This window comes from Ambystoma mexicanum, chromosome 4q (assembly GCF_040938575.1).
Source record: "Ambystoma mexicanum isolate Mex_15411 chromosome 4q, UKY_AmexF1_1, whole genome shotgun sequence".
Classification (NCBI taxonomy): domain Eukaryota; kingdom Metazoa; phylum Chordata; class Amphibia; order Caudata; family Ambystomatidae; genus Ambystoma; species Ambystoma mexicanum.
Genome location: NC_090928.1, coordinates 1105214867 through 1105239608, shown reverse-complemented (window position 1 = coordinate 1105239608; position 24742 = coordinate 1105214867). Strand labels below are relative to the sequence as shown.

At 42.3% G+C, this 24742-nt stretch overlaps 1 protein-coding gene across 2 annotated transcripts in view; it reads right to left on the bottom strand.

Moving 5' to 3' along the window:
- The window catches only part of LOC138468214 (xanthine dehydrogenase/oxidase-like), a 1072878-nt gene that overhangs the window by 359661 nt on the left and 688475 nt on the right, over positions 1-24742 (bottom strand). For both annotated transcript variants that reach the window (XM_069608673.1, XM_069608674.1), the window contains exons 17-18: positions 17642-17811; positions 13783-13906 (exon numbers count right to left, since the gene is read on the bottom strand). In XM_069608673.1, the coding sequence (XP_069464774.1) occupies positions 13783-13906; positions 17642-17811 (294 nt within the window). The remainder of the gene's footprint in view (positions 1-13782; positions 13907-17641; positions 17812-24742) is intronic.

The following is a 24742-nucleotide window of genomic DNA, read 5'->3' as shown; positions in this document are numbered from 1 at the left end:
GATACTGACGCAGCAGGGCACAGGTGCATATTATGCTTTTGGCTTGAAGCTTAAAAAAGGAGAATCTGATCATCAGATTACCCATTCCCCTCCTCCTTCTCCTCCAACTTCCAGTGTTACACAGACGATACACAGCTCTTTTTCGAAACGTCCTGCTGTTCCTCTTGCACCCTCCAACATCCTTGACTGCCTATCTGGCATCCAGGCCTGGTTCACCTCCAACGATCTCTCCCTCGATGCCTGTAAAACTGAAATCCTTCCTATTGCGACCCTTGCTCCCTCCTTTTTCCCTTCACTCTGGCCTTCCTCCTTGGGCTCTCCCCATGCTCCTGCTTTTGAAGCCAGAAACCTTGGAGTCATCTTTGACTCATCTCTCGTCTTCCTCCCTCACACTCAGGACATTGCCAAGAAGTCCCAATTTCAGCTCTTCCTTCTCAAAGGAATTCTCCCTTTTCTCACTTTTCCCCAGAGTCTCAATGCTACCCAAGTCTTGGTTCTCTATAGGCTAGACTACTGCAATAGCCTCCTCCTGAATCTACCTTCTTCCACTCTGCGACCCCAAGAGCTAATCCAGAATAGGGCAGTGAGACTTATCCTTGGTTTTAAAAGTAGGGACTGCATCTCTCCTGCACTAAAAAGTCTTAATTGGCTCCCGGTTGTTGCGCGGATTACATTCAAAACTCTCTGCATCATACACAAGGCTGTCTGTGCCCAGAAACCACACTATCTCCAACTTTATCTTACTAAATACTCTCCCTCTAGACCACTTTGTTCCTCTGGCACCAACACTTTGTGTGTAAAGCGCTTTGCTAGACAGAGGGCAGGTGGTTGATCACTTTCCTCAGCTGGATCCCTCCTATGGAACAGCCTCCCCCTGCCTCTGCGCCTTGAGCGGGACTTTCTTATATTCCAGAAGTTTCCCAAGACCTATCTCTTCACCTCCTCCTTCCCTTCCTCTCTTCTCTGCTAATACCATAGTTGCTGTGATTGGTGACCGGGGCCCTTATACATCCTCGGTCCCAAGACTTCTGTTCTGCTTTTCAGACACGTGTAATGACCTCAGCATGCCTATTACATGGACTAAAAGTTCTTGGTCTCAGGAAGGAAATTATGCACACTTAGACCATTAGTTGGAAAATAATTGGCTCTTTACAGGCCCATTATTCACATTCCATAAGTATACATATTACTACGAAATAAATGCAACTGGTTATACATGAATACATGGACAAGCATAAACACAATAAGTATACATCACCGTTAGTGCAGTGGTAGGAGAAACCTTTAATCTCGGCCACGACAACACTATCCAATCCCGAGGCAGGTAGGTAGAGAGATCACGCATCAACTAACGGGGTCTGGAGCGGAGAGTCCTCCCTCTCAGCGAGACTTCAACACCTGGGGTTCCAATTATGTCACATCGTGGGGATTGCACCTCTCTTCTTATGGGGACAAATTCCCGCCCCTCATAAGTTGGAGACTGCCCCCAGCCGAAGGACAGACAGCAAGTATGGGAGGCAAGAGTGGAAAAATCCAGACAGTGGAAAAACCCAGCTCGTCTCTCGTTCTCAGCCCCCGTATCAATGCACCTGCACATCCCTGACTCCCCTCTCGGCTTGTCCTTGAGCGAACAATACATCAACTACACAGTGAGCTCATCTGCTTCATGCTACAATATCACAACCGTTGCAGAAATCATGTTTGCCTTCCAACTGAGCTTGCAAAAACGTACATTTTGATTGCGGTTTGGAAGTGAATGTCCAAAATGGCCGCGCACCAGCACCATATGGTTTAGCTCATTTTAGCACACGCACTAAAATCCACCCTTTGGACAATCAACTACCATACCCCAATGAAACAAATGGCGGTTTCTGAAACCGACGAAACATCCCAACTAAATTAGGAATACATAAAATACAACAAACAATCAAAGCCAAAACAATTACAAAAATACTAACAAAAGCATTGCGCAATGCTTCAGAAATCCAGGAAAACATTTCATCCCACCAACTACCGCCCTGATCTTGAGTCACCTAGGAAATCAGGCCATTCAAATTATGAATATGTTTCTCGATAGAATGGGAATGCTCATCTAAATTAAAACTGCACATCCCCTCTGCAGCACTGCACCCCAAATTATGTCAAAAACAAAAAATCTATGGAAGCTCTGTTTAGTAAAATAGCCTTCCTAAAATGTCTGCTGTCCAAAGGCAGTTCCGTCAAAGCTTGAGAGTTCTCATAAAGATCCTTAACCACTACACAAGATAATCTAATCAATGATTTATAACCACCAGCTGCCAACCCCCACCCACCCACCAAAGAAAATGCAAGCGCTAAAACCTCATGTTTAGATAACAAATGCACATTAGAATCACAATCTGGCGAAAGGCCAATATGATGAACAGAATGTGTAGCTCGATGAATCGCAGGCTGTAAAGGAAACAACATCAAACCGAGTTGTGTTAAAACAAAAGACCCACCAGAAATATTCACAGGAATGTTGGTGTAGGTAAAGTTAACACAGGAAAATAGCCTTCCTGTCAGATGTTTCACATGCTGAAGATGGGTAGCAGCTACAGTAGTAAAATTAGAGAACACTGCTTTAGACACATCAGTACATGCACCATCAGAACGTGCACAGAAACGTTTCTAAAAATCCGTTCCGCTCTCCTCATCTGTGAAGTCCAATTGCTGACATTTGCCAATGTGTTGAGAATCATATGACATAGCAGACATCAGCCGGAGCAATGTTATAAGTGACAATACGTGTCATATTCCTCCATATACGATTAATGTCAGAACAAAATTTACAATACTCATAGATAGAAAAGGAATTTCTCACATCCGAGTCCTCCACTAGGGAATCATTATGCAGTACTCTGAAAATGTGTCGCAACACAGGTACCAGCGTTGGTACGGCCACAAGGCACGTCAAAAAATCATGTTCGAAGCACCGTGAACACCAGCCAGAAAAAGAGTATGAGATGTTTATAACTCGACAGGCTAAAAAAAAAAAACACAGTCTCAGGTTGCTTGACAATCGCAGCATAGCCATGCCACACAAAAGACATGGATGTCATGGAAGAGAGCAAAGCATCACGCCCATGGTCACGTAGTTGCCTCGACAATACCGTCAAACCAGTGTTAGGCAACGTGGAAACATCAAAGCCACTAGTCGTCATCCAGATCATCGGAGTCAACCATACAATGGAGACATTCCTCACATCTTTTTGCATGACCCCAGACTCTCCCGAATGGAGTCCACACAAGTCCACAAGTGCACACATCACAAACAGGTTCTGGGAAAAAATAAAAATGAAAATAAATATCAGTGAAGTACATTATTCACGCAAATAACATTTGTCAGCGGGAATGTGGCTCCATTTCCTCTTTCCTGGTTCCATTACTAGAACAACTTGATCCTCTCCTGCTGCAATTACATCTGCCGGAACCAGCGTGCTACTAGGTTTCTCAACCCAAACTTTCACTCCGGAACCATTTTGTCTGATGAGCCAAAACCTTTGTCTCGACTGCAGTCACCACTGTGGGCGGCTCTCAGTTTTTCACCATGGATAATTTTACAGGGACAGTAATCAGTTGTGCCACTGGATCCCCTTTATGAATTGGCAACATTTTATCACCACAATTGATCAGAATTACTTTTATTTCTCCTTGATAATCTGCATCCACAATCCCTTTCAGTACCTGCATCTCTCTCAATGGTAACCCAGATCTATGGGCAATCCATCACATATGTTCTGATGGAATCTGCACTCCAATTCCTGTGTCAATAACACCGATTTCCTCTTGGCTCTAGTCTGATCTACTCCATAGCTTGCAAGTCCACCCCTGCAGACTCGGGTGTCACTCGATAAGGATCCAGAGCTCCAGGTAACATTTCCCAATACATCAAAGTTTCAAATGCCCTATTTGGTTTCATTTGTTAAGCTGGTGTAGACATTTGCATTAATGGAGATTCACATTTTGCAATTGATCTGTTATTCAACACTTGCACTGCATCCAGAATGCGCTCACGCCACCCTTTCAGGTTATCATCACCAGTATTTCACAACTGTTCTTTCAACAAACCATTCAGTCTCTCAATCAGTCCAGAAGCCCCAGGGTGATAAAGGACATGGAAAATCCATTCTATGCCCTTCTCCTGACAATAATGCCGAATCAGTTTTCCTTTAAAATGTGACTCATTGTCACTTTGAATTTGTAAAGGTACACCATAGTACACTACCACTTGATCTAACAATGTAATGGTATTTAACTGAGTAGCTCTTTTGCATGGTAATACCATCAAGTATCCTGAATATGTGTCCACAATCATACACGCATATTGACATCCTCTACTAATTGGCATCAGACCGATGTAATTGATCTGCCAAATCTTGTCCAGGTAATTTATCTCACTTCAATGTGCCTTGAATCACATGTGGAATGGATCTCTGTTTCTGATGCTGACACACTTGGCATTGCAAAATCAATGTTTTCACTACTTCTAAAGGAATGCCAAGTCCTCGATCTTGTGCCCACCTAATAGTAGCCTTTTCTCCAAGATGCCCATTTTTCTGGTGTGCCCACTTAGCAATCCCTTCCAGATCACCTTCCTCAGACCTTGTGTCCATCGCTGAAATCTTGGCATGTTCATCTGCAACAGAATTGAACCAACCTTCCAATGAGTCTGTGGCACAATGTGCATCCACATCACAGTCACTTTACTGTGAATCAACATTTCGGTGATATCTTGCCACAATTCTTTCCCCCATAATTCTTTGGAATGAATTTTCCACCCATTCTTCTGCCATGTCGGCAGCCACAAAGCTAGTCCATTAGCCACAGACCACGATTCAGTAAACACATAACATTGACCAGGCGCTTCTTGCTTCAATGCCTGATGAGCTGCATATAATTCCGCAAACTGACTACTCTTTCCTTTCCTTGATGTTGTCAAAATTCTCTTTGTTTTGGGATTGTATGACACTGCCTTCCACTATCGGTCTGTCCCACATATTAAGCTGAACCATCAGTGAACCACGCTTGTTCATTTTGTTCACTCATCAAATCCCCATAAGGGACTCCCCATTTCACAGGAGACTCACACGATTCTGTCCCATCAGGTAATTCTAAATCAACCAACGGAACACCAGCCACTAGCTCGTGTAACTTTGCAATTCCACCCTTCCCTGTTTTGGCACAATCTTGAATGTACCATTTCCATTTAATAATGCTAGCCTCTTGAGCATGTCCTATTCGATGTGTTTTAGGAGAGCTCAGTACCCATTGCATGATGGGAATTTCTAGTTGTATCAATACATCATAACTCACTGTGATTTGCTCTGTATCCACGAGAGCCCAATAGCATGGCAACAACTACTTTTCAAAGGGAGTGTATCTGTCACCAGATTCGGGTAACTTACGACTCCAAAATCGGAAAGGGACACGCTTCCTATCCTGTTTTTGCCATAAACTTGAATTGGCATAATTGTCATGCACAGACACATTCAATTCAACTTTTTGGATCGTGTCTTTCGCAAGCTGAAAACCTTTCTCTTGCTCCTCATCCCATTTGTAGAGGAGCAGCTAAATGCCTCTACAAGAAGCCCCGCCCCCTACCTCTTATATGTTGGAAGCCAGAGATTGTGCCATGTTTGACACCTATATGTGTGCCATTCCGCAGCAAGTGTTTGAGAGAAGATACCCTCTGAGAAGGCCTTATCAAATGTATTCCCGAAGAGACGACAATCTGAGGAAGGAAATCCCTGAACGAATATGAGAAAGGCAAAAGGTAAAAAAGGCAGTCGTAAAAATGACTGGCCATGAAATGACATAGAACCCTATAGATTTAGTGCCTGTTCACCCTATTCCCCAGGTGCTCATTGTATGGGAGGAAGTTACACTGAAAGAATACAGAGAACATTGCCTTGAAAAAAAAGCGTTATGCAGCATTCCACCTTGCCGGCTAGGGCACCAATATTCATCATTAAACAAAAGAGCGGTGACCTCTGCCCTGGAGTGACTACAGAGAATTGAACCACATTATGATTAAAATTAAAACCTGTATCCACTACTCTTGATAGCGGACCTCATTCACCAAAAACTGTGATGCTCTTTGGCTTGTGTAGTGCACCTGCAGCATTCCAACAACTAATTTCAGATGTCTTTCATGAAATGCACAGAATTTTCCTGGCAGTATACCTAGAAGACACCTTTAGATATTCTTCAGATCTACAGAAACACAAGTGCCATGTGAGTTTTGTGAAGACTATGGTGAAGACTATGGTACCATTACCTCCAAGGCAAGGTTGAAAAGTGTCACTTCATAGCTGAGAACTTCAATTCTTGGGCTAGGTCCTTACACCCAGAAGAATACTGATGGACCAGAAAAAGGATGAAGCTGTCAGGGGTGGCCACAACCCCAAACTGTGATGGATGTTCAATGATTTCTTGGTTTTGCATTTCATTCAGAACCTTTCGGAAGTAGCACAACCTCTTTGTTATGCAACTTAGAAAGAAAGGGGTAGCCTTTTGCTGGACAACTGTAACTGAGAATGACTTTGACCAAATAAAAAGGACATTTTGCACTTCTCTGGTACTGCTTCAACCTGACAGTTCAAAACAGTTTGTCATGGAAGTTGACAAGCCCAATACTGTGTTAGGGGTGGTTCTGTCCCAAAATGGATTAGATGGCTTATACATGGGAACTGTACCTGTGGCCAGCAAAAACACTCCACACAGGCCTCTGTGTGTCTATTGCAACCACTTGAAGTAGCTTCTTGACATTGTGGAAAAATCACCACGAACTCCATAACCTCGCCTGGGAAAGAAAATGGCCATTTGGGTCGTCATGGACACAAATACAAATATGCATCAATTTGTTGTGCTAAATATTGGTCTATCAGCAGAAACTAGATTGGCGTGTATGAATGGTCTTCCAGATGAGATAATGTCAGACGGCGGTCCTCAATTTACAGAAAGATTCTGGCATTCCTTAGCAAAACTGTTAGGCTTTCAAGTACTGCACTCGAATGCATTCCATCCTTAAACTGATGGGCAAACTGAATGGGTTAATTACGTTATAGAAAAATACCTGGCTTGTTATTTAATCATACCCAAAATAATTGGGTTGATCTGTTACCCCTAATGGAATTTGCTTACAGCAACCACTATCATGCCTCCATTGGAATGTCTTCTTTCTTTTGTCTACCAGAGTACATTCTAAATATTTACCATTACAATCATGCACCCTGCCCACCATTTCTGTCCATGCAGAACAGAAAGTAGCAAAACACTAAGTGGAGTCACACAATGAAGCCAAAACCAATTTAAGAAAAGCAAAAGAACAATACATAAAAAATTCAGATAAAAAATAGGAGACTGCCACCTGCATATAAGTAAGATCCATGATTTGGTCTGGATCTCATCCAAATATATCAATTTTACCAATGGTCCATAGGAAAGTGAATCATTATTTCATCCGGCTCTCATCCAAACCTTTCAATGTACCACTGACCCTGCTTTCTGTGGCCCCTTCGGATAGTGAAGGTGGTACTTCACTTGCCATGCAATTGTCTCTCCCTAAACACGTGTTCAATTTGTGTTTGACGGACCCCTTTTAAAACCAGATTAGACAACACATCGGCGACACCTTCTTCTAGTTCATCCTGTACAAGACCCAGGTACCAGGATAGTGCCACATAGTATTGATTACAGATGCAGAGGTTTAAGGCTGAAGTATTTGGTTCGTTGGAGGGGCTGGGGTCCCACAGAATAGTCACAGGATTCTGGAACATCCATTGAAATATCTAGACTAGTATTGGAGAACAGTATGATGCTGCTCTTGAGTAGGAACGAAAACATGATACACATGAGGCCACAAAATGAGGAAAAGAGAGCACCGTTCCACCAAAGGTCTTACCTACCTCAGTGCTACACAACAGTGGAGACTAGGGGAGTTTATCATCTACAGTTCATCCAAATGCCTTAATAGAAAAGACATTATACAAATGCTTTTATGGAACACTCAAGGGAATAGACACTATGTAAATACTATAGACATTTTTGTGCACATGATATAATTTGTTTTCACGACAGTTGGTCCACGGAGGAAGAAGAAATCAGTAATGTTGTATGCACCAAAGAGTCAGCTACTAAACGATCTATGGGGATGGGCAGTTGGGGCCTAACTGATTGGTATAGTAAAAACTTTAGCAATAAGGAAGGTACCGCTAAAGCTTTCAAATAAATATGTGTTTGCGGGGAGATCATTTATTGTATGATTGAGGGGATTAGTCATTTAATTAGTTAGAACATGTACAACCCCAGCCCCAAGCCTTAAGCAACACAGCAAATGTAATGGATATTATCAACAAAGTAATCAATGACTGCCGATTGTCAAATGGTAACAAACTGTCACATGAGGGATTTTAATCTTAAATGCCCATCGGATTATGTACAGGGAGATAATTGCCTCAGTGCAGTGAATGATCTCTGGCTTCTGGATAGAAAGGACTTCCTTTATAATGTATCTGACTTGAATTCTCACCAGTAGATTTAACATCTATCCTTTTTGGAGAGGGAAATGTTCAATGGGAGAGTATAATTCCTGCTAATTTTATTAGGCTGCCAAATACCTCAACTACAATTGTTGCATATATATTTTCTTAGCTGTAATGACAAATTTGCAAACCTCCTGGAAGTTAAATATAGTGATGAAGGTGACATTCATCATTTTCATTAAAATTGACGATAATGGGTATAAGAACAGTTCCCCACCAATCACAGAAACCACAGCAAATAGTCAAGTTAGCATGGATAGAAAATATGAGCAAAAGGGTTAATAAAATAATTAATGAATTTTAAGATAACCATCGATTTACAGAACTGGGTGAGGGTACAGTTGTTACTGGGGAGATGAAAACTATCCATGAATGGGTTTGTAAAGTTCTGGGAATTAAGCTCATAGCGGTATATTTGAATGGGACTAGGAGAACATCCACATTAAAGTTGAAAACATATTCTCCAACTCCAGTAGCAAGAAGAAAAGAACTAAGGGTGAACTTCTGATGTGTAAGCAGAGACCCCTGTCGGGGTGGGAAAAAAATAATGCTAGCATTTAATTAAAACAAAGATAACTTGATTGGTCTTAGCATAATATGTTGCAAAGGACTGTGTAAGTATGTTGAATAGTATCGTCATAAATGATAGTGGTACATTATAGTAACTGGCAAGCAATTCAAAACCAAGACATATGTATTTATTTATTTATTATGCTCTAAAGCCCATGGGACACAATAATTGTCAGCACAAATATCAAATGACGGCCTTAATTAATTTGAATTTTGGCTCAGAGTGAAAAGTTAGTAATAGCAATGACTGGTTGCTCCATTTGTATTTGGGTAATGAAATATATTTTTGAGCCATTGTTGAGATCATTAGAAAAGTAAAGGCCTCAAAAGCAACAGGTGTTGACCAATTTCACAATCTAATGCTTAAATCTGATCTTCCATATTGGGCAAGATGTTTGTTCAATTGTTTTTGTTCAATAACTGCATTTGGTACAATTCCATCACCCCGTAAAAACAGTATTTTGATTCCACTGTTTCAGGAGCCTGCAACTTTTGGCTCTCCAGATATTTTGGACTACATCTCCCATTCACCTTAGCCAACATAATAAATGGTCAGGGATCAAGGTAGTTGTAGTCTATAACATCTGGAAAGCCGCACTTTGCAGACCATTGCTCTATTCAAAAAGGAGAAATGTGATGTGCATATTAACTACCGATTGACTGTCTTTCTTAACAGAGCTTCAAAAATACTTGCAAAAATCGTGTTGAAGAAATGAAATGAGTGGATACAAATAAGAACAGCATATCTCTTCATTCCAATGTGGAGAAATTAATGCATGAATGGTAATAATTATTATTTGTTGCTTTTATGAAGTCCTCTGCTGCTTTTAAAGAGGTCAACAGGAAAAGGTTGTAGTGAAGATAGCCTGAACTCCCCCCACCCTCAAATCTGAGGTCCTCCTATTCATTTGTTGTCTTATAATAATGAACCCCTAATTAGCTAAAAAGATTGTTACGTTGATTACAATCATTTTGCAACATTAATGCAAGAGACCAACATTACCAAGTCAAGTATTATGCAATTCTACCGCTATATATGCTTGTGGTAGGTAAATGTCTATATGGAGTCGAGATATGGGCTCATTGAAATATAAACTGCGGGACAAAACTGAAAGACCAATTCTACCAAAAGTTATTGGGCCTATAACAGTAAATGGGCCTAAATTATATGGAAAATGCCTAGTTTCTCAAATAGTTTTGCAATTCAGGTGTAAACTATTTTTAGCTGAAGGAGGCCCTTGGCTAGTCTTTTGTTCAAGGATTGCTATCTCACGAATTCTAAAGGCGGGTCTGAGATTCAAGAAATAACCAATGCTTGGTTAGGTTGGGGCACTGCAATTCAATATTTCCTGAGCAAGACTGAACTATCTATGAAGTTGAAAGCTAAGGATTTGGAGGAAATGAAGGGAATCGTTTGGTTAAAAAAAAACATATCTGAATATATTTCAACTAGATCAGTAGACAATTGTAGTGCTCCATACCTGGCTCTGTTGCCAACAAAGTAAAAAATGTTCCAATATATGCAGTTTAGATCAAATAAATGGGCGACTCATAAAATTATTGGTGAAAGAACAATGATGACTTAAACCCATCAAATTTGTATATTCGGCTCAGAGGAAAGGGTGAAAACATTACATCACCTTTATGTTGAATGTTCTAACTTAACACCAATACAAAATGTACTGTTTTGGCCTTTTGTAGAAAAATTGAGACAATAAATTTCTGGCAGAGGACAATGAGCAGAAAAGAGAACCCATCAATATTTGCTGTTTAAAGATATAAAGATATTTTAGGTATTTAACAATTGATAGTCATGTTATATTTATAATTATAGGATTTCATCTTAGCAAATGGAAGCCTATGAAATTATGTAGATATTTATTAATATTTTATTTGTTTTACTTTTGATGTCTTATTTTCTTTTATTAGTGGCCAACGGTTTTAGTAACTGTATGACAGTACCATTAAAATAGAAATAGAAATACAAATATTTAGTCTATTTCATTTCTCGAGACTGCCAAGCTGCCACCTGTTTCTCCAATTTTAGAATCCCAGGCATGGAGCCTTCTAATGGGTCAAGTCAATGCTCAAGTACATCCATCCATGTCTTGATATTGTCGGACCCTGACTTGACTTCTGGAATATCTTTCTAGGTTCATGCCAATAGAGGCATTCATCTGTGCAATAAATCATGCTCCGAAATTATCTCTGCCAATGTGGATTGAGGGGTGGCCTTGGTGGTCTGACTGCCTTTTAGAGCATGTGGCAACATGCAGGGTAATTAATTCCTGGTGGATTTAGGGGCTGCTGTTGTGTGGTCAAAGAGGACCATCTATTTCTTGTTTTAAATCGTGCGATTTGAACACAGAATGGGTGCAGATGATAACAGGATTATCACAAACAATGTATCAGGTTGGGTGCCACTAAGGGAACATCTTGTATTGCTTGTCTGGAATGTACGATCAATGTCTTGCATAAATGTACCGGAACTTGGTACCCAAACAGGAGGCCCCTTACCTTCCAGAGTTGAAGATAACCATGCAGCAGTGACAACAAATCCTAAAGCAGACCTTATGTTGCCCATACCTTGCCCATAACTTGCCAGTCGTAGACATCCTCATTGGGCAGTCAGATTGCAAGATGTCTCAGGGAATCATTCCAATGTGTAAACGACTGCAGACTCGCCCCGTAGATGCAAGATCGGTAGGCACAACACATCGGTTAATAGAAAAGTATAGCAGTCACCCTGCTGGGGCCCACAGATTAGGGGATGACATATATACTGAGGCCAAATTCAGAATAATTCAATTTTTATTAATATTGATGTGGGAATGTGGATTGTGATTGTTAGATCAATGCCATTTTAAATGTCGTCTCGTACTCTGCAACCAAGGATCTATAAATCGTCATAATGAGGTCCAGTATATGATTGCCTGGCAAGTTACCAGAGATCTGTACCATTCTTACTGCACAGGATCTCAGCAGATGATCATGCTGAGGTCCAGTGAGGCATTACATCATCTGGCGCTGAAGCAGGGGTATGTGCCCCATTTTATTTTGCACAGTTGCAGCAGCTCACCTCTGTGTCACTGCTCGGAAAACCCACATCATAGCACCGCCCCCCACATGTGAGATACTGTAGGGATGATAGCAGGTATTTTCCACTTCCTGAGGAGAGACCAGGGGACGGGGACCTCCCATCTTCAGGTACAGATCATGGACTATTCAGGATCAAGCCCAGGAGACCCAGTGCATAGCCTCCATCTAGGTAGATGTCCTACGCGAAGTCACCTTGAACATTCTCAGCAGTAAGAAATGATAATAATGTCCCTGACGCCACTGTGCCATCTCTGTATTGAACCCAATGATCTGTGGAGTGGTCCATGTGCGACACACTTTTTCAGGGGCAAAGATTCCAGGCACAAAACAAATGTAGCTATTGATGTCTTTCGGATTAGACATTTGAGACCATGCAACCAAATACAAAGAACAGAAGTTAGTGGTGGTATTCATGGAAGCTAGGAGCAATTGAGAGTAACAGAGGAGTTTCGAGACAATTATCTCCCCTTAAATACCATCCAGTTGTCGTTTTACAAGAAATATCTATATGTACCCTCTATAGTTGCTGGTGCAGAACCCAAGGCCAATATTAAGCAAACTTGATAAGCGATACTGGCAGACATATTGGAAAGGCCTACACTATGGATTGCATGAACAGCTGCCACTCACCTAACAAAGCTTCCAAGGAAGATGACAACTCAGAACATAGACACTAACCCTCCAAACTGCACCAAACATTGTGGAGAGCCGGAGGAGGCCTGAGAACCAAGTTCAATGACCATGTTTAGACACAAAGAGGTGATGCACACACCCCAGTCAGTGCTCAGAAGAACATGGACGGAATTCCGCGGATCAGCCGTTTGATTTTACACAATCCCCCTGGACAACAACCAGTACTGACTTTTCAGTAACACGATTCTGCAAGGTACTGTTACCCCAAGAAAGCCTGGTTCATCCAAATCTCTTTCAAAGACCGCTAGCCGCTACCAAGAAATGTCAGCCCTGGTCAGTGCTAGCCACATCCCTCTGGATGGCGACCTAACACCCTTCTCAGCCAGAATTGTAGGAATTGCTTCACTAAAAACACAAACCTGAAATAAAGCATGATTCTAATAATCAAAGTTTAAAGCACAAAAGGTCAGGCAAAAAAGTGAATTGTATTTCATGCTCTTTTGCTTGTCATAACAATTTAATTTTCCGGTATTGAACCGACATTTTACACCTTGGAATGTATAGATGCTTATAGACACCTTTGAAACGGGACACTTAATGCTTCATATGATTTTCAGAACTATGGTCCTGTCTGATAAAGAACACAAATATTCTTCAGTCGAGCGCTTGAATAATATTGACAGGTGTGCAGGTGAAAGTGCATTTTTAAAAGCGTCAATAGGTGCACAATGTTTACAAATAGCAAAGATCACGAACAATCAAGGCAAGCATTGTTCATGGTGTATAGGCGCGTTATACATGCCATGCCATATCATATCATATCATATCATATCATGGCGGCAGTGCTTCTCACTGCCTCCAGTAGCTCAGTTGGCAGCATTTTCCAAAACAGAAACACGTTTAACATATTGCCTACCGTGCTCTCCGCAAAGACCGTCTCATCTTGACATTCGCTTGTTACATTACTCCCCGGAATGTCCTTAGCAGATACAAAACACACAAAGCCCGGAACACATTCTGCCCCTTTCGTATCAATGGACCTGTAAGCAAATGAGAAATGCAAATTAGCGAAGATGCCCTGGTCATCTGTATTTTTAATACATAACAGGGTCAATAGTTCAAGGGATCTGTAGAAGGTAATATTAATGTAATGTATTTTTTATTAATGTAATATTAGTAATGTAGTAGTTTCCATTGGCTGCCGTCATCGATAGTGCCCTCTAACAAGTAGTTTGCTTAGGAATCTAATTGAAAGAACATGAAAAACACTGTGCCTCTTTCTCTGTCTTCTGTCTCATCTTGTGCCACTCGAGACCGCTGAACAAACTGACGTCTCATCAGAAAGCATCCAGGCCCCGTTGGAGAAATGGCAAAATAGTTGGCCCAGTCCCGCCTGCGGTGCTGTGTTTCCTATTATGGAAGGGAACAATATCACCGCGCCTGGGAAGTACAGTTCTAAACTTCTCAGTGGTAACTTCTGGTTAGAGAAGACTTCAAGTCCATTCAGGTCCTCTAATCCTGTGAAGACCACTGCAGCCATAGTGAAGGCCTTGTGGATGGCTTGGTAGACCACGTTGCCCACGGTCATGCAGTAGAAAATGAAGAAAGATACCTGCGCCTTCTACCTTAGACCCTCAATGGGCTCCCGCTACTAAAACATATGAACACATCACTCCCGATCCTGAGAGATCTACATTAGTTATCAATCAAGAATACGTCTCAAAAATAAATGACAAAAGCGGCGGCCCCTATGACAACAGAGATGCTCTAATTCCATTTATTCAAGTGGTCTATTCTCCTAAGGCATACATCTATTCTCTGTACTCAAATTCTAACAAAACGAAAGCCTCATGTTCAAGCAGCTCCCCATTTACAACAGCTTCCTTGCATCTGTGACTCCTTCCAGGTAGATGTTGACCCGAGGGCAGCAGGGAGTTTGCACTGCGATATTTTCCTATATGCTCTCAGGATTAGGAAGGGACGTGCAGTGGTATTGAACATGATTGGTCATCAGTCGCTCTTCCAAAAAGTCTAGGGAGTAGCTTGTCTAAGCATTTCTCTAGCCTTAACAAGTGAGATTTTCCATCGGATCCAGTGACGTGGGTAACATTTGAATATACCATCTTGTCTCACCCATGACGCCCAAACAGTTGTATCCGGCTTCCAAGGGACACGCTATGTTCTATGGCACATGTTACTCTACAGATTCATCAAGACAGTGGGGTCCTGCTTGGCTGAATGCAGAGGGAACCAAGATAAGGGTTAAACACGCAGAAGGTGGTTTGCAGCACGTCTTATCTTCCAGGGGAAAGCGAAGGTAGATCTCACATTTTCCGGAGACATCTTCATTGCCTTCCCACTGCAAAGTGCTTTGGGTTCAAGGCCCTCTTCCTAGGACATCAGGCCCTTCACAACATTTGCCAAAATCATTAAGTATCATTAAGTATGCTCCAAATCAGCTCCGTCGCAGCTGCTCTACGTTATCCCCTTTTATTCACAATCATTAGCAGAAGAAGTTCCTGAAATGATTCTTTTCACACAGGAGGACAGTGAAGATTATTTATGTACAGAAACTTAAGATCTGCAGTGTGCCCCACCGGCCTTGTCCCAAGCTCCTTTGAACTGACCAGATGAACACTGACATTCTCATTCCACCCTTGTCAGTTGCACATTCCACCTATTACATATCCAACATTCCCAGAAGCATCACAGGATGCTACAGTTTCCCAAAGGTACCTGGGAGATCATGGCACAGATGTTGAGGATTATCAGACTTTCAGTAAGGCATTGAAACACCGGGCGTCATTACGAGTCCGGCGGTAACCGTGCCTTTAATTCTGCCAGGTTACCGCCGGACTCGTATTACCATTCCGCCTCCGTGATTCCCGGAATTACCGGGGCATTACGACCCCAGTGACCCGGGAATTCTGGAGGCGGAATTTGGTAAATCCCCATTCCCCTTGAGTCCCATTGGACTCAAGGGGAATGGGGAAGTGGAAACACCGGCACCATCTTGTGATTGTGCCGGTGTTTCCACGTCCGCCTGCAGGCGGGTGGTGTTAAACCCACCAGGTCAGACCTGGCGGGAATGACACCCCCCACCTGCAGAGCTCGAGATCACCTGGTATGGAAACAACGGTGGCGGCGGATTTACCGCCACCGTTATTTCCATACCGGGTGACTTGTATTGAGACCCACCGTCTCTTTCCGGATTGACCTTCGGGCTCAGCATTGACACGCCTACAGATTCATTTGGATGCTATGTTTTCCATAGGTAGCAACTGTCCTATAAAAAAACAGAATTAATAAAAAAATCTCTTAGCCACTTTGTCTCTATGCCCTGCAGAGCTTCCAAGTCAGTGCTGTGTGGGGATTCCCTACATTGCAGGAGAAAATGCTGAGAAGGGTACTTTCCTTTCTATCAGGCAAAGATTATAACGTTGCAGTTCATGCACAGATCTCTAATGGCTTAGTATATGGCAATGCTCCCAAAAAAGGCCCTCGCAGGATAACATTTTAATTACATGCAGGTAGCAGAACATGATGTCAGTAAAAAAACAAAGAGGTGATGGCTGGAAGGTTTAATTGTAATCTTAAAGCTCTGGCAATTGCAATGGGCAACCCTCCAGATCATCGTTCTTCGCCTGCCAAGCCATTACAGAAGGGGGAAGACTATATGCAAATCAGGCTTGGTCCTGACCCCCAAAGGGGCAGTCCAGCCCGAACTGCTTGGTCACATCCATTCTGCACGAGACCACAAGCATCCAAAGACATGTTTCGGCCTCTTTGGGCATCATCAGTGAGTAGCTTGGGCCTCTAAGCTCAGCAGACACAAGACCCACGTCTGGGCATACCCCGTCCCACTCGGCGTGACTATAGCAAAACAAAAGAGCTGATGGCTGGGAGGTGTTTAATTAATTTTAAACCATTGGTAATTGCTCTGGCAACCCTCAAGACTATTGTTCTTCGCCTGCGAAGCTTACAGCAGGATGGTGGCACTGGCTGCAGACAACTCTAGCGCCAGGTCCTTCCCTTGCTATCTATTGTCTGGACCGCATTGGGTGAGCAACCAATGGTTACCTTTCATCTATATATCTCCTTTTGGCAGAACTGTGAAAATTGGCCACCACAAGGGTTTCAGAAGGTTGAATGTTTGGATTGCACGTTTCCAAGAGAGGTCGATAGTAACCTTGAGAGCTCAATGACAGAATGTCTTCTGATTGCCCGCCTAGCTGTGATCCACCATGCTGAAAGGCAACTGCTAATGTGTAACATGTTGCATTGTGATGCGTGGCACGGTACAGATGTGCTGTGATGTAGGTTCATGCCCTAGCAGTCTATCCATATATAGAATAGAATAGATGCCTACAGCTACACAAGGAGGGCAACCACTACTCTGCCAAAAGCAAGTGTTTGCATATTTATATCTAAAAACACCATGTCTTACCAAAACAAACCCTATGGCATTTAATGTGTGTTATCTAAAACTGTTGATTAATTACTTCATTATTTGACCAAGTACCTAATCTGATGTAGATAACCGAAGCATTTCGAACTTTGCATTTTTTGATTCTTACATGAATCATTTCATATAAACCAGGAGGAGACAGTCTGTTTTTTTTTTCTAATACACTGTTCAAGAAGTTTAATGTGCTTATTACTGCTACTTTACATAATAGTTTTTCTGGAAATGTAAATTGATTTTTCAGTAGTATACTTTCATCATCATCACAGCAGAAGGCAGACTGATATGACAGCAATAAGGTTGTCCTTACATGACTTTGGCGTGAGCCTTGGTGCTGGTCACAAGCGCTAGGTAGAGCTCGTTCTCATAGCGGGGGATGTCGTCGCAGTACACGGCTTCTCCGGATGCTTGCTTGGCAGCAGCGAGGTGCATCAGGGGCCGCCCCACCATATCTTCAGGGGATTGCCCCGAAGGAACCTCCTGAAATAAATTGGATTTCAAAAGAGACTTTCTTTTAACGATTTCAGGTTGATCAACATTTTAAGAAGATTGCTAAAAACCTGGCAAGGTCGCCAAATTATGACTGACCTAATGATTCTTCACATCTCACTCAGCCATGCAGCAGTGAATTAGACCACTTCAATGGTAGGGTGTAGAAGGTGGCATGGGCTGGCATAGAGTTGCAGGTAACACATGCATGCATTCGATCCATCGTGGGTTTCTTCTTTTTCTTTTAAAGGGGTATCCACACACAACCCACATCCCACTACCCTTCTCACCCCTCAATACCACCTCAATATCACCCCTCAATACCACCTGTCCCCTATACATATCCATCAATATTAACACCACAATGAAGTCTGATATAAAGTAACTTACCACTTTGTAATTTTGTTTTGCTTTTTACTGTGATTTAGTTTGCAAAACCTTACACATAATTATATATAAAAGAGAAAGAAACCACTTTGATCATAATAAAGGAAAAAGAAAAAGAAAAAGAAAAAAAGAAAAAAGAACATTATTTCTAATAAATTGGACTAAAAGTTTAAATCGTGTATACATACTTAGCTAAAAGTATGTATACAACAATTCATCTGTCATTTATCATAGGCTGTATCGAGAAGATAACAAATATTTGCCTAACCAATTACAATCTCGATGCCTCTATAAATGTCCCTCCTCGCATAGCGTAAAGTGCTTTGATAAAGTGAACAAGGCAATTGTTATAGGATTGTTTGGGCCTGCAAGTTAGCGGCACCACAATATTTCAGATTGGTTCATTGAAAGCCCGTATATAAATCCATCGTGGCTGGCTAGAGTGGGCTCTGGACACTCAAGGATCAGATGGTTCCTCATTTCCACATTCCTTTTTCATGCTCACAAGCAGCGATTCCTCTGCGAGGGTCCATAATTTACAGACATGAAACCACGGCACACGCATGTGCCCTTAAACCACAGTCACCGTGTTGGAGTCCTCGAGCGGGCAGGCCATTTAAACATCTCAATGACTCATAAATATAAATGATAAGCAACAAAGGCGGCAGATATTTGACCAAACATGGTGTTGTTAGAAAGTAAAGAACATTTAACACGCCCAATACACAGTTCAATAATCAGTGTATATAATCTTCCAAAGCCTACAAATATCCCAAACCAGGTTTCCACATGCGCAAGACCCTCAGTGACCCACAAGTCTTTCGAGGAATCTCCAGCAGCAGCACAGATAGAATGGGTGGTCATCTGCATACATCTACCAGAGGGATCTCTCCCAGGGAAACCCAAAGGATAAGTGGAGTCTTACTTCAGCCTCCTTTCAGCTTCTAATTCCACTGTCTAATCTCATTGGCTCAAAGGGATTGAGACCAGACCACCCCAGCAGACACACAAGTCCATAGGTTTACCTCCAAGCTTTGGCTTTGTCCCCACGTGCAGAGATGAAAAGGAGAGGCATCTGATTCAAGTCTTTCTTGTAGGGTCCATATTGGAAAGGCCAAAGGAGCCTTGACTTCTGCTAAAAGATATCTTTGATGGGATGTGAACTCCTGCTCCAGATCCCTAAGTCTATTAAACCCTGTATTAAGACATATTTTACTCATATAAGTCTAGCACACGGACAGGACAAAAAGTGCAGCATGCAATTGTACTGCTGTCCTCCACTCTAGACACAAAATAATGTCTTCCTCAAAGCCATCCTCACTCGCGGCCGGGATCGCTTTAAATACACATAAGAATTCTCACATCACCATGATTTCTATCTCCTCTTAGACATGGGTAGCTATGACCTTCACCTGCCCTTAATGATACTCCAGTCAGACTTAGCAATAGTGCTGCAACAGTTTCAGAACACGAGGCCTCTTCACTGAACTCCACATCAGATACTAGCTTTTAGGTAGGGGTACAATTATGTGGACCGGACCACTCAAGGGCATTCTACCAAAGCCCCAACTGACTAGCAGGAATTACATCTGGTGGTGACATGATACCTATGAAGAGTTATGATCAGGTCATTTCCTTGGGATCTATTTATTTGCACTTTCGATTTATATTGGAAACTCATCTACACAGGCCCTCAACATAGTTCCTGCATCCTAAAGGTGTTCCTCCAGACCGTTTTTCTATGATCTGGTAGAAGCCATTCTGCCAGGCATATCCAAGTCTGGTGTCTCAATATCCACCTGAGGTTAGAGCTCTGCCTTCTGACCTCACGGCCAGGACTCAGGGCAATGACCTAAAAAGAAAGCGTGCTTTCACCCTCCCCTTGCCAATGACCCATGGCATCTGGCACAGGTAATAACAACCAAGAAGGCCACACTCTGCATAAATACCTCCTCTCAACATGGATGAGATAATATTGCTGGGTGGATTAACGTTCTGAAGGACATTTCAGAGGTAACTAATGGTTTTCCCTAAATATCTTCTCAGATGGCGTCCAAGTGTTCTTGGCCTTTGTTGCTTGTTGACATTTTGCATGTTTATCCCCTTAGCATCTTCATTGTGCAGAATTCCTGGAGACACCATTGCTAAGCTTAGACTTGTGACCTGTTATTTCTTCTGCAAAGAAGCCAATGGCATTTCTCCCAATTGAGGCTGCCTGTTGGATACTGTTGGAATTTGCTCTTGCTTCTTCTCTGACTCTCCTGCAATTGAGTCTTAGCGTTTCTTCTAGGTGGCAATTATCATTTGGCAGTAGAACATCTAAGTTCTTCAGACAACTGATTGAGCTGTTGGACAAGGCGGCAACCCCAAGAGTCCGCTTAGGCCAAATGGTGATGGAGAAAATAGTGACCTGATGTTTTTTTGGCAGGCATTTGGCACTTGGCAGTAACTGTCCAAGGACGTCCACCAGAGCAGGAAATGGACACCCTGACATTGGTGGCAGTGGTTCAAAAAGACATTCTTGACCCTTTTTCTTCTCAGATTTATAGTGTCTTTAGAGTTTAGAGGAACTGCTGAAATCAACAATGGTACCTCTTCCATTTCACACTTTTGTTCTTTTATTCTGTTTTGGGTTTGTTTACTAGGCACAATGTAGGTTTACCAGTGCAAATATTAACTTTATTAAGTATTCTTGGCAGTCTTTCATATTCATGAAACACTTAACAATGCTGTTCTCTATCACTCTGTGTTTAGGATTTTTATTTTGCCTTATCACATTTGGGGACCCAATTTTTGTGAATGACATTTTCCCATTTCCCACACATGTATCATGAAGGTGTATCCTGTTGTGGCAGTTGTGGAATTGCAATGCTTCTTGGGGTTGTACAGTTGGTTGCTTTCCCTTCAGTACTGTACTTCTGTAACACTCCACCTATTTGCACTCATGCATGTCTCCAACTTTCTCTTGAATGCTCACCACTCCAAACTCTCTTCAAAATACATCCTTTTTGACCTTTCTGCACTTTCGACACTGTCAACCACTTCTCTCTCCTTCTCACTCCTCAGGACCTTGAGTTTCGCAAATCTGCTCTTGCCTGGATCACCTGTTACATGTAAGGTTGATTCTTTAGAATCTCTTGGAACTCGCAAACCTCTCACTCCACTGCTCTCCCCATCAGCATCCCCCAATGATCAGTCCTTAAACATTTCCTCTTCACCCTCTATGCCTCTGCCCTAGGATGACATATCTCAGCCTTTGGCTTTCAAAATCACATTTTTGCTGATGACACTCAGATATTTGTATCATTTGCCTCCTTCACCCCAGCCATCTCAGACCGGATTGGGAACTGTCTCATTTTTTACCAGGATCCAATACCACTCCTCCTCTCTCCTATCTCCTTACCGACTGACCTTCTTACTCCCTCATCCAACGCTCGTAATCTTGGGGTCCTCTGTGATAGGGACCTACGACTGTAGCAATTAATCAAAACCACTGCAACTGCTACTCATATTAACTTTGTCACTATCCCCAAAATGTGTCTTTTTCTTACTAAACACTCTACAAAAACTCTAATCTCCACTCTCGTGCTCAACAAACTTGACTACTGCTCAAGCCTACTCCCTGGTCTTCCTATCTACTCTTTCCTCCCTCTAGACAAAGTCCTCAACTTTGCAACCTACAGTATCTGTAATCTACCCAGATCTTCCCCCACTTCTACCTACCAACATGTTGGATGGCTCTCCATGCACAATTGCTGTCTTTTCAAATTCCTTCTCACAGTCTACAAAGCTATCAATGGTCTTGCGCCTCAGTACCTGTATGATTGTATCTCAGTTTGCTGACCATCTCGTTCCCTCTGATCTACTTCTGCACTCAAACTCACTGTCACATACCCTCCCTGTGCCTCCTCTCGCTTCTGGTCTTTCTCCCTACTCGACCCACTCCACTGCAAACCACTGCCCTTAACAATCAAAGCCAGCCCAATTGTGGATCTCTTCAAAGCTTGGCTTAAACTTCACTTACTTGCTAAAGAGGGAGATCCCCATCCTCTCTCCCAACCTCCCTACCCGACTCCATCACTGCCTCCAGTGATGCTTAATAATGTAATTTTGTATATTTAATTAATACTCTTCTTTAGTTTGAAACACTTGCCCCCTTAGGGGAATGATACCTTTGTAAGTCCCCTGTCTTCTTAAATATATATATTATTTTTCTGTTTGCTTTGTTTTGTCCCTGGTTTGTCCCCATTTACACCCTCATAAACTGGCTCACCAGTTGTTCTCATCTGTATGCTATTGTACAGGCACCCTTCATGGGAATGCATCTGCCATATGTAAATGTGTTAGCGTAAGGCCTTTTTTAATCGAAACATTGATATTCCTTATCTTCACAAAAAAAATGTGAGCACAAATACTGCCATGACACTTTGCATATTCAGCTATTTTCAGACTGTTAACAGCCTTCTTCGACATGACTACTGTAATGAAACAGATGTCTGACAAAGGCGTCCTCTGGCATACCTTTAATGAGCACCACAATCATTGGTGCCTAAGAACATACACCCTCCTCCCCTCTTCCTAGGTGGGGTGTTCTTGCAGCAGCAGAAGGGTAGGTAGTGCTGGGATCTTTAGAACTGACCCTAGATAGTCTGCCGGGGTTGCTGCATAGCAGGTCTCCTTTTCCCATGTTTCAAGGGCTTCTGTAGTTCTCAGAAGGACTCCTTAGCTGTTGTTCAAAGGCAGTAGAAGCCCCCATTACACTCAGTGCATCTTCTCACACTCTGATAGTGAAATGCAAAGGCAGCTTTGGAAAATGCCTTGCGTCCTGGAGGCGCCATTTGGGAAATCCTGTTTACTTTTACTTGGCTGAAAAAAAGGGAGGATGCAATCCAAACCCCACTTGGTGTCTGACAACTTTACTGTACTGGTCTAGAAGGAAAGGGGGAGGCTGTAGCAGAGATCCACCGAAACTCCGGTTTCTCTCAATCCCCATCTTAGCAATAGCTTGCAAAGTGGATGGGGCAGGGAAAAGGGGAGGAAACAGAGATATGAGGTCGCTCAAGTTGGAAAGGAAACCGTATCAGCACCTGGCCCCCACAAACTCACACACACACACATACACATTTGCATTCACATACGTAGAAACACACAAAAGAGCCTGTTCGCACACACAGACATACGAACGCACACACAAAAAAATGTACATACACCTCCACACTAAAGAGCACGTGTACCCAGGTGCGTTTGCATGACCAACCATTAACATTAAAACGCCCAAAGGTGTGAAACACCCTCAAATATATGAATTATTTTAAATAACATGTTTCATAGGAAGTACAAGCAAACAGACCTCTGTCTGCTAAAATGGTAAAAGGGATAGACATATTACAGAACTCATGTTTTTTTCTGTGCATACATTTAGAATCAATACAATGATGGGCCTTCCTATGAGCCCATTGTGGCTTCAAGTACATGGTGTAACTTACATATTCTAACAGTTGCCCAGATTCATAAGGATAGTGTCATGTCCATGCAAATTAAGGAAATGTATTCCTCTTGCGCAAGGATTGTTAAGAAATAGCCACGGGCAATCAGCCCTGTGTTTGTGCACTACCATCAGTATTGATTGCATGATAATGTGATGGACAACATTTCTGCCTGCAACCTTGTGCTGTAATTCACTGGATATAATAACTATTATTATGACAATACATGGGAGACTGCAATATCCGCAGAAAAGCCTGTAAATAATCTTCTTATTACAGGCTAGTTGTGACATCGCAGATGACCTGTAATAAGAACATGACATCACGACTGCTCTGTAATCAGTTATTACGCTTCAGTTGTGATGTTACAATGTCTCCTGCTTGAGCCAGCAGAGGCAATTCCGGCTGTAAATGTAGCAGTTAATTAAAGCTGTGAAAAGCTTTTCAAATTCCTTGCTTGCAGAGTCGTTTTCTGTGAAACATTGCAGTCGTGGTTGTGAAGGAACTCTTTACAGTCGAACATGCAATGTGTGCACTGCTGCAGTGTAACTCATATGAGAAAGAATCTGCATGTTGTCACTTATTTTAAAGCACAAAATGAAAGTTGTTTTCAATGCATTTGAACTATTTTTGTGATGCACGTTAGGAACTGCATTTTTGCTTTTTTTAATTCCAAACAGATTATATGGATCTGGAAATGGAAGATCTCTTACATTATATGAACTCACTTAGTTACATTTTAAAGCACTCACACAGCCCACAGGCATGGAGGCGCTGTTGCAGGAATTGTTTTATTTTTTGGTTGCTTAATTGTTTTTGTCTTGGTTGCGTATTTATAACATGCATTTCTAAGCGCAGACCCGGGGTTGGAACCTGTGTTGCTTCGTGTAGTCTTGCTTCCAAGGCGCGCATGTTGCCGTTGACAGTGTGTGGCCATGTATTATAACGAACACATTACCACCTACTTTACATAAAAAGAAAATTGCAAGTCAGCTAGCAGTTCTGTAACCTTATAAAGAAGCTCTATTTCGCCACACAACTCCTTGGCA